The sequence below is a fragment of the Ambystoma mexicanum genome, chromosome 14 (genome assembly GCF_040938575.1).
Source record: "Ambystoma mexicanum isolate Mex_15411 chromosome 14, UKY_AmexF1_1, whole genome shotgun sequence".
Taxonomy (NCBI): domain Eukaryota; kingdom Metazoa; phylum Chordata; class Amphibia; order Caudata; family Ambystomatidae; genus Ambystoma; species Ambystoma mexicanum.
Window position 1 is genome coordinate 506,928,400 of NC_090940.1, and position 17,160 is coordinate 506,945,559.

Sequence of the window (17,160 nt, forward strand, 5' to 3'; positions counted from 1 at the left end):
TTGAGACTCAGAAAAAATAATTGACTGTTCTCATCATTAATCTCTACTGGAGCTCGGCTATTAGTCGGTTAGATTATTTTAATGAGAAACTTGCAGGAATAGTGGGAGGCTGGCTGATTAATTAAGAACCAAATCTGATATCGCTGGTAATGTTAACTCTTGGTGTCTTCAAGCTGGGCATTCAAAAAATAAAAGTAGTAATAGTAATGTCAGCAAATGGAGAGCTTGGACTTCAAATTGGATGTTATTTAGGGCAAATGGCAACATAGAAGGTGATTTAAATGTCAAGGGAATGTGGAAAAGTGGTATGAAACGAAACACAATTGATTACATATATTTTTCTAAATCCATGTACAGTGCATGCTTCTTTGAAATTCAAGATTCTGAACTGAGCGATAACTAAAACTGATTTCAAAAATGAATTTGGGGACTCAGGTCAATTCATCAAAAGAGCATGCCAGTATCCACGTTGCCAAAGCCTGTAATCTGATCAGGAAGTTTAGGAAAGGAGGTTCTTCTCTCACGTGAGGAGTGCAGGATTTTGTTCAAGAGAGCCCTATCGAGGTCCTTGAACAAGCCTGCTCTAGTGATGGTTTTAAGAGCTTCCTGTGGAATAGAGTGGTGCCAGGCTTTCCCTCAATAACTCATTTCACTCCCATCAATCTGCTAGAGCAGTCTGGGTCAGACAAAGACCCTTCGACAACAGCTGCATCATCGAAGGTTGAGTGTTGTGGATGTTGAGTCCTACGTTTGTAAGAAAAAACGATTAAAGAGAGCTTATAAAAGTTGAATTCGAGCACAGAGGCTCTCTTTAATCCAGACTGATGGCGAAAAAAGGCTAGACTCATTAATTTCAAAGAACTCCCAAAGCTTTTCGGTGCTTGTGAATGAGATTAGTCGCCCACAGATAACACTTCAGTGCAATGCAGTTAGTGAGTACTCATGGCAAGATCATTGGGATTAACTGAATGGCAATACTGTTAATAAAATACTCTCTATTTCCTTGGTGGCATGGGAAGATGTTGAGCGTCTAATTGTAAAAGCATCTAATTCGGCGGCGGCTGGCCCCCAATGGCCTCACCAATTTGATTCTAAAATCAAGTAGGGAATTGTGGTCAAGCCTGCTTTCTCTACTTTTCAAAAATATCTTGGCTACTTGTACCATGCCTGAATCATGGAGGCTCTCTGTTATTATTCCTATATTCTAGAAGGGCAATCGGTCAGATCCAGAGAACTATCAGCTGATCACCCTTCTTGATGCAGATAGTGAGATCTTTGCTGCATTGATCCTAAAGAGACTAGAGGCTTGGATAGTCAAAAATAAAATTCTGAATAAAGCTCAGACCGGCTTTTGGCGGGGAATGGGCACAAGTTTCAATGGGATCATCTTGACCACATTAACGGATATAGTATGGGACTCTCCATTCTCCTTCTCCAGGGCCATTGATACATTCAATCGTGATAGACTGTGGTATACACTAAGACTCTGGGGAATTCCACCTGCGTTGTTGTCAATTCTGGAGCATATCCGCAAGCACACCTGAGTGCAAATTTGGCTTGATGAGGGGGGCACTTGACTAAGCAAATAAAGGTAACAAGAGGACTCAGAAAGGGGTGTATATTGACACCTTGCCTTTTTAATTTATAGTTAGCAGATTCAGATGAAACACTGAAAAGAGTCACATTTGTCGGTCCAAAACTAGGCAATTATATACACATTGGCTGGCATATGCTGACTATGTCGTCTTGTTAGATATGACACCCATTGGTCTTCAACAAATGTGGAATACCATGGGGCAATATGCCAGTATTAATGAATTAGCCATCAATCAAAATAAGTTGTGTCCTGCATCTCTCAAAGCATCCCAAAAAAGGGTGTGGCCATAAATGGTTAATGAATAATATTCAAATCAGCAGTGAGAGAGAAGTCATTTATGTTGGTTTTCCAGTTCTGGCCAACACAGGGGCATTGAAAATTATTGGCAAGATGGAGCGCAACAAAGCCGTCAATAAAATGTTATACCGTTAAGGTCGTACCAACAGTTTTGTATGGCTCTGAGGTGGAACCAGTCCATTATCAGATAATATGGGAAAAGCTGGAGGATAGAATATGGAAACTAATCTTTAATCTGACCTCATCAGTACCAATGACATCCTTGAGATTTGAATTGGATCTGTTGTCCCTCGAAGCCTGGTTCCACTGGTAAGTCTTAACCCTGTATGGTAAAATATTATTCCCCAAAGAGGATACACTGTATGAGGATTTGTGTTGTGTTTTAACTAGCAACTCATCAAAATTGTTGAAACAGTTGTCAAACTGCCGAATCTTTATTAGTAAAATGTTGTAGAAACCGCTTTGATCTTAACACTAATCCACAATGGGTGAAAAAATGTCTCTGAGAAATGGACTGGAAACAAACTAGAAGTTACCATCTTCGATCCACCTGCTCAAAGGAAGATAAAGACCTGGACGCATTACCTAAATACCTGGGGCTCTATCGAGAACAATTTCTTTGATTACATTTAAATGTATTATTAAAAGGAATTAATGTCATCTTGTTCTCCCCTTCGGGTTCCCCGATAGGTATATGTGGCTTTTGTAAAAGCTCAGAAACAGTACAAACGATGAGACATATATTAGTGGAATGTCTGGCCCTTATCGATACCCGCACAACATTTTTGTGTCTTTTTATAACAAAAGTTCCCCATCTTACCGTGATAACATTTGGAGAAGGATGAGTGCTGGTAGGGAAACATTTTTAACCACATATGTACTAAGATTGTTGGATGTGCCAGGCTTTTACAACACCACAATTGGAAAAATGTATTTTAAACTTGTGGTTTTTTTATACACTTTGATCTTAATCAATAGTTTTATTGCATATGTGCACGCAACTATGTGTAACGTCTATTTTGAATGGTATTTAATTGTACATTTTATTAATCCAGGAATTGTATATGGCATGTTATAGGTATTTGTCATTTATCTGTGTTACTAGTGATATATTTGAAAGATCCTATTTGATCGAAGCAAATAAATAAATAAAATACTTGACTATCTTATGGAAAAAAAGAAAAACTGTTCTTTTTCAATAATTTTTCACATGTGGTTTTTATTCCTATTCACTTCATACCATCAGCGCCCTGATGCAGACTTTCCTGTCTGGTTCCTCTTCCGGGGATATGGCTGATATTAATCCCTCAAATCAAACACATTAAAAAATAGAACAAGCAAATTGGTAAATCTGCACCCACCTTAACTAAGAAATGATCAGCCGGTTGTATACAAATTGATCGTTTTACAACTGCTCGAATGACAATTGACCTTTTCACAATTGACCGAATTGTGAAGGTCAATTGTACCATATATGTGGGGGGAAACCCCCCACAACCCCCCACCCAACGCCAAACCCCCCCAAACCCATATATATATATATATATATATATATATATATATATATATATATATATATATATTCGGTCAATTGTGAAAAGGTCAATTGTGACCCTTTAAATTCGGTCAATTGTTCATTGGAACAATTGTAAACGACCAATTTGGGTAATACCGATCAGCCACCATGATTCATATATTTATGAAGTTTGGAATCACATATTGTGTATTGTAAGAACCCAAAGGTGAGGATCTCTCGCTCAGGTGGCCAGGGCACGGCCATCGCTTTTGGGTAAAGACCCTGGGGATGGACCAGTGTGGGAGGATCACCTGGGTGTGGGTCTTCGGGGAGTGGGGGTGAGACAGCCTATGGGGAGACATGGTATCCCCCCTTTTTTGCCCATCCAACCCATCATATTTTTTAGAACTCTCCGATGTCCCAGCTCCCCCCCCTTTCTACACAAACACTGGGCCGAAGAATAGGGTGATAGAGTACCAAGACTAACCCATATACATCGTACTGGACATGACAAGAGCAGTGGGTCGGAAAAAAAACAGGAGCTCTCTACAGGAAGTCGTTGCCTCCAAAATGCTGTGAAAAACAAGTGGAGAAGGCCAGATCCCAAACGAGAAGCCTGCATTGTGTTTCAAGGACGCCAGTGACCCTCCTGGGTGAACAGCAGAGTTGGGGAGGTGAGGTCAAGCCTTTGGTACTAACCTTGACTCATGAATTGGAAATCGTAAAACCAAGAAAGAAACCCACATAGCCGGTGAGTTGGCAAGCCACCTGAGAGACCGGTGTGTTAAAGAAAGATTGAAGTGGCAACATTTTATCGCAAGTGAAGGCTACATGCATGTGGATGAGATGCAAAGAAAGGCAGACTTGTGAATGAACTTTGAAGTAAGGACAGCTGTGAAATCAGCGATACTGAGTAACGGAGTGGTCCGGCGAAAAGAAGTAGCCCACTCGAAAGTCGTAACGATAAAGTGAGTGAATTGTAAAGCCGAAAGTGATCAAAGTTAAGCCTGAGAGAAGAGGAGAGTAAAAAGATGAACATAGAACTTTGAGTTGAAGTGGTCCTGCGGAGGTCTGTACAGAAAGCCAGGCACATTCGAAAGTCTTTGACATCCAAAAACTGTCTGAGCCCGACTGAGGGAGACCCAAAGTGTAATATGTTTGGGGAAGGACGCCCCCTGCAAACATTCTTGAACTTTTGCTGTGAAAGGTCTGAGCCCGACAGAGAGGGACCAACGGGAACTTTTGTTTTGAAGAAGTGTGCCCGGCAGAGGGGGACTGGTGTGAATTTTGTGTTGAAACTTTATTTGGATGTCTGGGAAGAGAAACTTTAACGTGGAAGGCCAGGCGGGCCTCGATCCACATCTTGAACTGTTTTGTGATGAAAACCATAGCCAGAGTGTGTCATATTGCCTACGGGGACCGCCTTACTCTGTGCTGTCTAGTGTGGGGAGGAGAGCTGATTCAGCCACATTTATTCTTTATGTTTGACCACTGATTTTCCTTTACATACATATCTCCTTTATGCACTTTTTTTTACAAGAGATAGGGCAGGCATTGGGTTGTGTTAGCATAGGCCATATTGCTTTGACGGACTTCACTAGGATTGTTTTATATATTATTTGATGGTCGGGACTACTCCCATCCTAGTCATAGGGCAGAATAGGAGTTTTTCCAAACCCAGAAATTTTAATAAAGGTTTTACAAATTGTACCTTTTGTGTCAGTGTCATACTTGTGATACTATGCCTCCCCTACAGTATACATTATATGCTCAAAATGTAATACTATATATGCAACTAGCACCATCAAACTTATTAAAGACTGGATATTTGATCTCCTCCGTGCCATCAAACCAAGGACACCCGCTTTCCATTATCTGCACTCTGGAAGGAACACCACATTAAAGATATTATGAATCAGATTCATGGAACTTAGGCAAAGTAAAAGACCCAAACTAAGCTGCAACCGCAAGCTCTTAATATTACAGTGAAGCAAAAGATTTATAAAATGAACACGGTTGAATATGGTCTTCATTATGAAAATGTGATGTCTGATTTTTAAATGTCATTTTTTATCAGCTTCTGTTTGCCCTATTACAGAATTCAGATTGTACTGCATAGTTTAAATGTTTTAAAAAAAGCTTGTTTTCAAAATCAGTGCATGTGTTTGTAGGGGAGGATTTGTATGTTCATGGCACTTTTAGTGATGAAAAAGGTGTGACTGGTCTTGTGTTATCAGAATGTATAAAAAGATCAATCATTTTCATGATGTTACTCTGTTATGCAGCATGTATGATTGAAGACATTAAGATGGATGCCCAGGAAGTTCATAAAACTATCAACATCTTTGGCATTAATGTATGGATTTTAATTTCTAAGGTTTCATTTGAAAGATATTTTCAGGACAGAAAACGTGGTCCTAAAGCATTTACTCTGACACCAATGGTGTTCAAATAGTTCCATATTTATATTAACCTTCATTTGTGATTTTAAATGGTTCCTTTAAGGAGATAAGCTCCACTAAAATGAAATGTTGCTTCAACCGTGATAAAACAATTATATAAATGAATGTTTCTGCTTTTCCTTGACACGGCAGCGCAACATGGTCTCCTTCATTACCCTTGCCTTTTTGTGTCTTTAAGGTCCCCCATGGGTTCCAATTTGCTCTTACCCACCAATTGCTGGCCCAACCTGTCTGCTTATGTGCATTCTTACAGGCAGCCTTCTACAACCATAGCCCGAGCTTAATAGCAGAGGAACTTACAAAATAGCTCATCCTACCCACACAGTGGCCGTTTGGCTCAGTTCTGAAGGTGTTACAGGTTTCTTCTCTGTATTGCACATTCCCTCTGAGAGAGGGCAATGTTGCATCGCTTCCATGGTGATAGAGGGCCTACACAGAAGCTTCACAGTTTAGGGGTAGGTTTGGGGTACCTGTGATACATTCTCTGACAATTGTCCCGCTAAGTATACAAAATAGTAAAGAAACATACCCAAATCAAACATTTACTGCATGATAGGGCTGCTGGAAGTTGGAAAAAATATATTTTTTTGCAATAGATCATATTTCTTGAATGGATTTCCATTAAAAACAGTAGAGGGGTGGTTTACAGCCCAATGAGGTTGGCGTTGCTAAAAGGAACTGGTCACATACTAGATGTGCAGAGTTTGTTGTGTTTTGCTTACTGTCTCTTCTAAGCATGTGTAATAGCTTGGCAGCATAGTAGCCTATGGGTTAGAAATTGTGAAATAGTTACAATAGATATTTACAGTTAAGGGTGGTGTTACAGAAGTTCAGCTGGACGATTACAAAGTGTGCCACTGCTCAAGATCCTCCATTTCAACAAACTGATGGGCTGGAACTTTTTACGAGAAATATTTGTTGATACTGATAAAGCCATTACAAGGATGAAACTGTAAGCATGCAAACAGCAGTAATCTGGTAATTGCATTTTCTTATTACACACGTTCTCCTTGGGTATTTACATCTTGGACTTCGGGTAGTGCTGCGAAAATTCTAAAGTCAGGCTATAAATACAAGGAAGAGGAGTATCAAACAAATCTAGTTTGCAACAGAATTTGGCCAAATCTTGTTTCTACTCAAATATGAAAATCTAGGCAGCTACAGTGATTAACTGCTTAAGCACTCCTCACTAAACTTTCATTGAAAATGACTAAGCTGCTGGTTTGGTGAGTGCTCAGATTATTGTCTCTAGCCACACAGCATGCCACTGCAAAAAATATTGCTTTGCCTAAAGCTTAATTTACAACAAATTCAACTTGTACTCACCTCAGTAAACGGATGAACAGACATTTGAAGAACTTCTTGCCTCCTCAATTCCTCCGATTGTTAATGAGTGCCCTCTTGGATCCAAAGTTTGAAGTTTCACCAACACCACAAAGGCAAAGAAGAGGGGGTGGAGAGCAGATTTACATGATGGCCAACAGTAAAACTATAGGAAGTAATGTCACAAGGGTGCCGTCTAGAATCTTGCATTGGACCCTGCATGGTGCTTCCAGCAAATGAGGCGTTGTGTCCTAGTCCAGTAAGTGGGGATGATTTGAGATGTAAACGTGCAAAGAGCATCTATGAGAAATTCTGCTTGCCATTATTTGCTGAAAACCAGTGTTGGCATGCACGTGCCTTCAAAGCATTTGAATAAGATTGCATTTCTGTTCATAAATGTTTAAAGGAACTAGAGGAAATTAAAAGTAACAGACAATACAGTAAAGGTGTTTTATTTTTAATAATGATTTTAGTCAAAAGGTTAGTTTTTAATACCTTTAGCCATTGTGGAACAGTGAATATGTTTAGGAGGAACCTCATCCTGTACATGTTTAAAGCCGTTGCTGGACTGGCAGCATTTTTTACAGATAGAGTATTCGGTGCTGCCTACTACCAACATTGTAATGTAAATAAAATGATCTGATTTAAAAGAAAATCTGTTTTTTAAAACATGAAATTTGAGCAAATGAATGTTACTTCAGTGTCAAAACTAAAAATTAACGTTTTTGAATTTTAAAAAAACCTAAACTTCAAAGTACTAAATTTATTGCAATTGTCAAAGCATAAGATTATCAACAACACTTAAATAACACTTGTGCCTTATGTTAAAAAATCAAGGCGGGTTTACCTTGTCTTAAACATCTATGCACTTAAAGTTCAAAAATAATCAAACTACACTATCACAATCCACTTGCAAAAAACCTATTCCATAGGATTAAGCAGTACATCTCGTATAATATAACTGACATAAAAATTACTGTCATTATTGACTGTGTTCGTCTACTGATCCTGAATCAAGTTATGAAGCAGAACATTAAAAGTTCAAACCTCTTTTGAAGTCATGCTCTTGTACACTCTTGGAAGGGTAGATCCGCTTTATAGGTGTGCATGTCATCAGAACGCAGAAGTGAGAAAATAGCAAAATATATATACTCTTCTTTACAGCTTTGTGTGCAGGAAGAGTGTCTCATTGAAAAAGTTATTCTCTTGTGAGGTAAAATACGATCTTCCAAATTGCATTTCTTTTCTTCGTTCCTTTCAAAATAGGCAACTTGCAGGCACATATATCAATATGTTATTAGCAGTGAAACAATATGTTTAGCTTCAAGAAATAGGCTTCAGTTGCCAAGCTCTTAAATCTTCACTACAAACTCGTAATATATAGCCCACAGTGAGACATTTAAATATACTGTGTGAAAATAAAGCATGTGTAATCTCAAAAAAGATGCGAAAAATTTTAAAGACTGTGTTTCTCGATTTCTTAAATAGAAATGATGGTCTTAAGTCTTTTGCAAGTCCCTAACTCCTCTAATTGTCCAATCCTCTTCACTCTGAAGTCCACATTTCCTACATGGTGGTTTGTCCTCGTTTACATGGGAAGGGGGAAGTTGGGAAAGAAGGGTTTCTGACTTTGGTACTCATACTGGGTAGAAAAATGCAAAAAAGAGTTTTCTTTTTGACGGGAAGAAAATAAGATCACGTTTAGTCCATTACATATGTACAGATAATCTTACACTTTACTCAACGTCAAAGGTGGCAGTCTTAGTTCAAACAAAAGTATGTTTTAAATAACTAACAAAAAGTTCAGAGGAAAAGCAGCAAACTATTTGTGTCCTTTCTGCAGAAGTGGCAACAATGTAACAGCAATTTAAACGCACGGTTCATAAACTTCAGCCGCTTTAAGTTCCACATTGAAGTTAAACTATTTTACAACTCTATTTTAACCTCCTCGATAACCTCTGAATAATCTTTGGCACCTTCTGTCTCTTTGTTGGTCTCATCTTGAGCAAGTGACTCATTCTCAGGTTTGGTTACATTTGGTACTGAGTCTTCGCCGTTTGTAAACCCGTTCTCTCGAATCTCTGCAATGGCCATTGCTTCATGCAACTTAAACTCTCTGTGCACCTCATCTTCATCGTCAAGGTTTCTCAGGATCAGTGGGAGTTTAGAGTCTGCTACAGTGTTCTCCAACAACGCAATGTTGCTCTCTTCGTATTTTGGTAGTGGGGCATCCTCCTCCATTTGCTTACTATAGCGCAGTCTATTTTCAGTAGCACTCTTAACAGCCTTTTCCAAAATCTCTTTCTCCACTAATCGCAGCTTGATAACCATTCTTGCATGGAAAGTAAGATCACCACACTCCAATAACAATTTGTCATTCTGAAAAGAGATTATTCAAAATAAATATAAAAAATACACAAACAGTTCCACTTCTATGCAAACATATGTTCTCTAGGACCAAATATTTTGTAAAATAAGCTTTTTAAATGATTCCTCACATAGGATCAGACATGCAAATAAAATTGAAACATCGGTTTATTTTCAATTGTGCTTAATGTTAGAATCATGTCCATGTCTGTACTTGCAAAACCCAATACCAACAATGTTAATAGTTAAGCATTTAAACATGCACTTCATACATTTTCTTTTTATTGTCATCAATGTTCCAAATCTGAAGTGGCAACCTATTCGACTTAGGCCATCTATTTTTAGATTTGGCTGACTGAATGCACAGCTGGCAACTGCCAAAGCTTATGTACAAAGTTGAGGGCATAAGAGTTTGAGTTGGCTATGTTCCCCACTCCTAACATTCCATGCTGTTTGCATCCTCAACATGCAGAGAAGCGCGCAACAAAAGAATACGCACAGTAATTCTGTGCAGGGCATGATTCCCAAAGGAAGCGGGCAGGGGGAGCAAGGTGTGTCCATATAGTACAAATGGTGGAGCTTTACAATACCTGTGAATGAATTAAGTATGCTAAACATGTGATGGCCATAACTCCAGAATGTTAAAAGTGCACATAAAAGGGAAATCGATTGGCCTAGTTTGTTTTGGATGTTGCCAAATGACTACCTTTCATCAAATCTGCCTCATGCGGGCATTTACAATATGAACTAATGTGGCGTTAACAGCCCGTTCCAAGGTTTGGGACGGGGGCTAACTGCCCGGCAGCCGAGGTTAACAGCATGAGCAAAGCAGCCGTCAGCGCGGGAGCAGCCTGCGGGTTCCGTGGAATGTGGGCATAGATTGTAGATTCCAGTCCTCAATCCATGGATCCTGATGGGCAGAGTCCCCCACCCCTGACGCTAATGTAAAATGCTTGTTTCTTCTGGTTTTTAATTAAAAAATTGGTGCATTTCTATAATCAATCGTCAGATTTTGCTTGAAAGATAAAAGCAGAAATACTGTAAAAAGCAATGATTAAATCATTTGACTGTGTATTTATTGTTAAGAGTATGAGTGACATCCATTACGAAAGATCATACAACCACGCACGATGAGAAAAAGCACTCTGCAACAGACGATATCAGTAACCATGTGTGTAAAACAGTAGGTCCAATGAACACATTTCTGTCTATGCACCAGTAGCAAAAACCTTAAAAAATGCATTAGATGAAGCTCAAGTTGAGCCATAGTGTGGTTACCATAGTTCTTGGGCGAGAGAAAAAGTAGTTCAAATTAAATCCCAGAACAAAAACATTTCACAATAGGATAATGTTCTACGTGCTATGTTGGATGTACTCAAGTCATCTGCTAGGGCGTTACAAACTGCCCAGTGAGTCTATAAAAGTGTGGAATTTGTACAAAACTGCTAACCTTGAAAGTGTTATTGCTATGGAATAAGCTCTCACTAAAACTCAGCACAACAAAACGTTCTAAGATTTAAACATACATTGAAAACAAAAACTCTCAAAAAGCCTCTCATATTATGACTGTTTAAAAACAAGAACTACAACAGGGAGCCATCAGAACCCCTCAAATTCATGGAGCCCCAGAGGACATTTACCAAGGAGATGACTTCTTACTGTGAATGGCAGAATGGTTTCTCAGCTTTGTTTCTTTGACTTTCTGCCACCCCTCTGCTCACCCTTTATCACCACTTGCGTACCATGAAGTGATCCGGTGCTTGTGGCACATTCATAAAGCAAATATAACAAGAAAATATAGAATGTGGACAATCATTTGTAGGGAATGCTAATGAATTAAAAAAGATGTAAACCATGTTTAATGTTTTGCGGGATAAAATATGCACATGAAGCGTAGACATAGAAAATGTCTAATAATACATTTTCCTTTAGGAGATAGTAGGCATGTATTGCAGGAAAGGCTCCAAAAAATACATATCAATAAAATGGCTCCATCCTGACATGTTTACCTCAACACTTGTTTTATAGGTTTTCAAAAGAAGAGATGCTCTGGCTTCAAGAAATGTCCATAGTTTGACTTCATTGTCCCAGCTTACTGGAAATTCAGAATTGCCAAGTGTGAAGATTTTATCAATGGCATGTTCTCCAAGTAAATGTTCTTTCAGTTCCTCTGTCAAGTATAAGTGGTCACAATGTCAACTATATATCTTGCAGGCAGAAATCATTCTATCATAATACAACTTATAACATTATTTTAAAAAACTGCATAGTTTAAGTAAACACACTGCTATTTATCTGCTCAACAACTATTTGTGATGACTGTCAACTGTTTACACAAAATCGGGTGCAGCCTTTTAAAAATATATTTTAGTGTTTTTCTGCATTCAATATAGGAACTCTAGAATAAATCATTACATTACATTTGTTATGCACACCATTGCATTGACCCACGGGAATAAAGGCGCGGACTACAGTAAAGGACAAAAACAAAACCAAAAGAGTAAGTAAAAAAAAAAGGAGAGGTCCAGGAGGCCTTAAGGAGATTTTGTAAGATCCCCAGTCAGATGACGGTACCGTAGGGGGTATCTGAGTTTTGTCATGCAAATAAGAGGGTCTTCAATTCCTTCTTGAACGTGAGGAGAGAGGAGTGCCTCCTCAAGCTTATGGGAAGATTATTCCAAAGCGAGGGGGCCTTCACATTAAATTCTCTCTTTTCTGCTTTTGATATCTTACATCTTTGCTGTATGATCTGGTGTAGGGAACCCGATCTCAGAAGTCTTTGACTACACTTCTCTTTTATGTACTGTTGTAGATACGCTGCCATTATTTGAAGCCGGCATTTAAAGACTATACCTAGCACTCTAAAATTAATCCGGGGTTCAACAGGGAGCCAGTGCAAGGAGCGTCTAGCCACGGTTGCATGGCTGTGCCTGTGGAGTCTGAGTGCTACTCTGACCGCCCAATTCTGGGCGACCTGAAGTCTATGCAATTCTCGTTGACTGATACCCAGCAGGAGACTGCAACAATAATCCAATTTAGCACCGATTATTGCCCTGGCTATTGTCTCAGCGCTTTCTTGGGAAATCGTGTGCCTCAAATGAGCCAACAATTTAGTGTAACAAACTACCCCCGCCACCACAGACGAAACATGTGCTTTCATACTTAATGTGGGGTTTAGATTGTGGCTATAAGGTTATATTAAATAAGGGAACCATGACTTACCAAGTCTGCAAGTCTAAAAAGGAGGGCAACTGCTCCATCAGTACACCTTATACTAGGTATAACTCAAAGAAAACGTGCCAGACAAAGCAGCAGGCCAATCCTCTGATGGAATATCCTACTAAACCATTATTCTTCAACATACCCAAAAGAAAGCCTCAATTCTAAACCAACTTTCACCCGTTTCCAAGCGCCTCCCAAAACTTAATTGAATTGTTGTAACCATCCCATTTGTATGATGCCAGACCCAAGACGGTTTCAAACACCCACACTATTTCGATCATACAGAACGTTATTCTTCAAACACATTTCAGAACAATTAGAACACATTTTATGTTCAGAATAATACTATACATTTTAGGAGTTTACCTTCACTCATACAAAACACCCGGAGAAAAGCCAGCAGCTGGGCGGAGATAGGAGGCTCAGTGATGTGAAGGGCGAATACACTGGATCTAGCAAACGGAAATAATTGAACAATTATGTACCCTCACATTAAATTGGCATCCTTCAGAATATTAATAACAGTGTCAAGAAATGTCCTAATGTTACCTACTGCTCTAAATTAAATAACACAGATATATTCAGAATTGGGAGTGGACACAGGAAAACAAGAGGTAAGATACTGACAGAGAAACAATGCAGCTTTCCTGTGACAATCCAGAGAACCAGAGGTCTCTTCAACGTTGGTGTTCTCATGGAACATTCATAAACAGAACACATTTTAAAAAGCCATATTTTCTTCCAAGTAAACCATCTTAATCCAACTGATAAACTAAATTCCACTTATAACAGTGACACCCATATCTAGGATTTCACAACTGGGTCTCTGATCTTCAAAATGTCTTTACTCAGGAAATAATTGAACATAGGAGTAATTGGTGCTTAATCACATTTCTGGCTAAGGCCTGCCCTGTGTTTCTATTCCTATTAAATGTTGAGCTTGACATAAAAGACTATGAACTATTAACCTGAACCCACCCCTCTTTTCTTTACCCTAGCTGAAATCTGTGTTAAGTCCCCTAGGAAACAATACAATTGCTGAAAAACTTTATAACAGTAATGCCTTCGTCCAAGCACTTCCTAATATTAACCTCCTTAATGTCTTGTGTTGTAGATATTCTGTACAACCTGCAAGCTGGGATGATCAATTAGCAGTATTGAAAAGCAATGGAAATATGCAAGCTACTCATGGCCAGATTGGCAAGCAAGATAGATTACAAAGGCTGCAAAGTGAAGCAAAAACCGATTCTTTCAATATGTCAATCGAATGATATTGTGCAAGTAAAATTTGGCCAATTATTCCAGGGAGTACCTCTGTATTTTCCATGAGCTAACTGATCTACCATAGTTCTTAAACATCAGGATCAATCACCAAAATTGTGTAATTTATGTGATAGCCTAACAACCTTTCAGGCTATAGCAGTGCTCTCCTTCACCATCTACTCTCCCCTCCCCCCAACTCTCACCAGAGGGGCTACTACTTAAGTAAATTGTTCCTGGATGGATGTCATCGACCTTTAAGCCGAGATAAAACAGGATGTGTTTAAGTGCAATTCCTGGTTCTCTTGCCACAGCAGCAGTTGCATGGTGTGAGGGGTCAGAAATGCGAGACAGACACATAGATAGAGTTTTCTCACAAGTAGCCATTTTATTAAATTATGTGGCTATTTCAACTTCACAAAAAAAATTCAAACATAAAAGTTATAAACAAGAATCCTTGGGTTGGATCCCCCTTCCTGTGGATTAATTCAGGATGTTTCAAACCGAAGTTCAATGTACAGAAAGTTCTTTTCACTAGCCAAGTTCCACTCCAGATATAATATGACGTTATTTTCCTTCAATACGTCTTGTACTTGGTAAAGTGACAGTCTTAGTTCCAAAGGGTTTTTCACACTTCAAGACAAAGGTTTCCACAACCTTCTACTTGGCAAACCAACAAGACTTTCTCTTCCCACACCAAGTCAGAAGTCAATTAATATTTTCACTGAATGCCAATCACTTTTCATCGGATCTTAGTTTCTCCTTCATAAACAATACTGTAGTTAGGAAGGTTCATTGAAAGGAATATTCTTGGATTGACTTGAGTCAGGATGGTTATGCAACAGTTCATCAAATACAGTAGCGAAATGGCCACTTTTTTCCACCACAACCTTTTACCATATTCACATAACTTCAAAGTATCTTCTTCCTGGTCCACTCACCTGCCAGGACTAACTACTACTTGTCCCTTTCCTGGTTTACTCACCTGCCAGGATAAAACCCCTACTACTACAACTTAAGACTTATTTGCAACTTTCCACACTTAAATCCTCAATGCGGATGGTTAAATCAACAAGTGCTTCTTCGGTTAGTCTTTTGAATTGCAACACACTTGGCTTGCATCTTCAAGTATACTTTATACATTGATAATGATTCTTATATAGATCTGGTTGCCTTTGGCAATGCAGGTTACAGTTCTCTCCCCTTGATCCTTTTTATAAGGAGGGTTTTTCTCCTGCAGTCTCATATTTCTTTTCCCACAACATATTGGCTGTTGGCATTGTAGTTTACAACTTTCTCCCAAGGGGCATTTTCTTCTATGGTGTTATATTCAATTTGCCTTGGTGTCACTCTCAGCCTTCTTTGGCTTGGGCAATGCAGGTTACAATGTTCCCTTATTGGCTATCCCCTTTAGGCAAGTTGTATTCATTCAGCTTTGTTATTGCCTCTTTTTTTGCCTTTGGTAATGCAGGTTACATATTTTGCAGGTTACATATTCTCTTTTTCGACATCTCCTAATAGGAGCATTGTGCCCAGTTTGCTTAAATTCAGAGGTTCAGTATTCAAAGGATTTATTCGTACACAGCGGTCTACTTTGGAGCGGGCCAGGGTCACCTGTATCAGGCCAATTCACTGGTATGTCCTGGCGTCTCCTTCTGACTCGCCGGTTCTGCTTCTGCACTCGTTGGGTCTCCCTCAGCGTTTGACAGCTCTGATCAGTCTTCTGCTGCTCACACTAGCAGTCAAGGGAGCTTTCACAGCTCTGTTTGCTCACCGGTGACTACCTCACACCAGAACGGGATACAGGACGTAGAGAGCTTCTCTCGCTCAATACCGCTTCCCGCTGTGCGTTCTCTGCATTCCACAGGGATCTTGATCTGCTCCACATTCTCTGCACGGCATCCCGCTGTCAGCACAGCGGCGACTCCATCAACTGCTTCTTCCTGCTGCTCCTCTTTGGTCCACACCTGAAAGACCTTTAACTGTTTAAAGGTCCCGGTCAGTTGTGGGTCATTACAACAACTAGACCGCTCATTACAGCATGGTAACTCTGAACCCCTGTTCCTCATCTCACTACTAAGAGCAAGAGCATTATGGGACTTGGAGTCCATAATGTTCTTAGTTATTTTAACATCAGGATCATTCATTTTTCAATAAGCCATTAATACTGAAGGATCATTAGGAAAATTGTTCAGAGGATTCTACCGTTCTTCCTGGCCAGAGTCCCTCCCGTGTGATCCTCCCGCATAATACCACCCCCAGGGTCAAGATCAGTCAACGGCTGCCTTTCCCTGGCCACATGAGAAGGGTTTGAAGTTAGAATCTTTGGGATGACCACCTCACACAATGGCTAATGATGGTCAGAGTATTTTGCTTGGTGCATATTATGAATCTGTGTGATCACTGCGCTGCCCATAAATGCACCAAAGAAAATGTTGATGCCAATTACGGCACGGCGCAATGATCAGATAGATCACTTTGCCCACATGCCCTGAAGCACTCAAACCCCCACCCCAATTACCTGTACTGCAGCGCCCTTATGTGTGCGCCGACGATTGGCCTGTAACCCTGCAGCGTACGTTCCTCCCACACACGTGGACGGTGCTGACGCCGCTGGTTAATAATTTCAGACCTCAGGAAGATGACTAATTTGATGTTCCCAAAGTAGCTATTTTAAGGTCCGATTTGGGAAAATATGGTCTCAGAGTTTGAGTCTTTAGGTCAGTCTTACTGATATAATCAATTGACGTAAAGAGGGCGGTTTCTTAGGTAAGCCTAGATATAGGATTGCAGTATTATTGTCTCATTGATTGAACATTTTTACAGAAGCAAAACAAGGCAATTAAGGAGTGAACAGGCACTTCTAGTTTAAAACAAGACAGCTATCCTCTATTGCGAGTATAAACATATATCTCCTTCAAATAACCTTTAAGTATGTAACAGTATGAAAAGGATTCAATATAAACAAGTATGTCTTTGTTGGACGTGACTACACCAACTGCAAGTATGTTAACACACAGTAGAGATCACACAAACCACACACAAGACCTGCACAATGATTGGAGGCAATTACAAGGGGAAATGGTATGGGGTTTGGGCAAAGATCACAATGGCCA

At 39.6% G+C, this 17,160-nt stretch overlaps 1 protein-coding gene across 2 annotated transcripts in view; it reads right to left on the minus strand.

The window, feature by feature from the left end:
• Positions 1-7,631: 7,631 nt before the first annotated feature.
• SETD3 (SET domain containing 3, actin N3(tau)-histidine methyltransferase) overlaps positions 7,632-17,160 on the minus strand; it is an 800,835-nt gene continuing 791,306 nt past the window's right edge. Inside the window, exons 11-13 of one of the 2 annotated variants that reach the window (XM_069637733.1) lie at positions 13,151-13,236; positions 11,572-11,732; positions 7,632-9,574 (exon numbers count right to left, since the gene is read on the minus strand). In XM_069637733.1, the coding sequence (XP_069493834.1) occupies positions 9,122-9,574; positions 11,572-11,732; positions 13,151-13,236 (700 nt within the window). In that variant the 3' untranslated portion in view covers positions 7,632-9,121. The remainder of the gene's footprint in view (positions 9,575-11,571; positions 11,733-13,150; positions 13,237-17,160) is intronic. The other variant, XM_069637734.1, reaches the window with a different exon arrangement.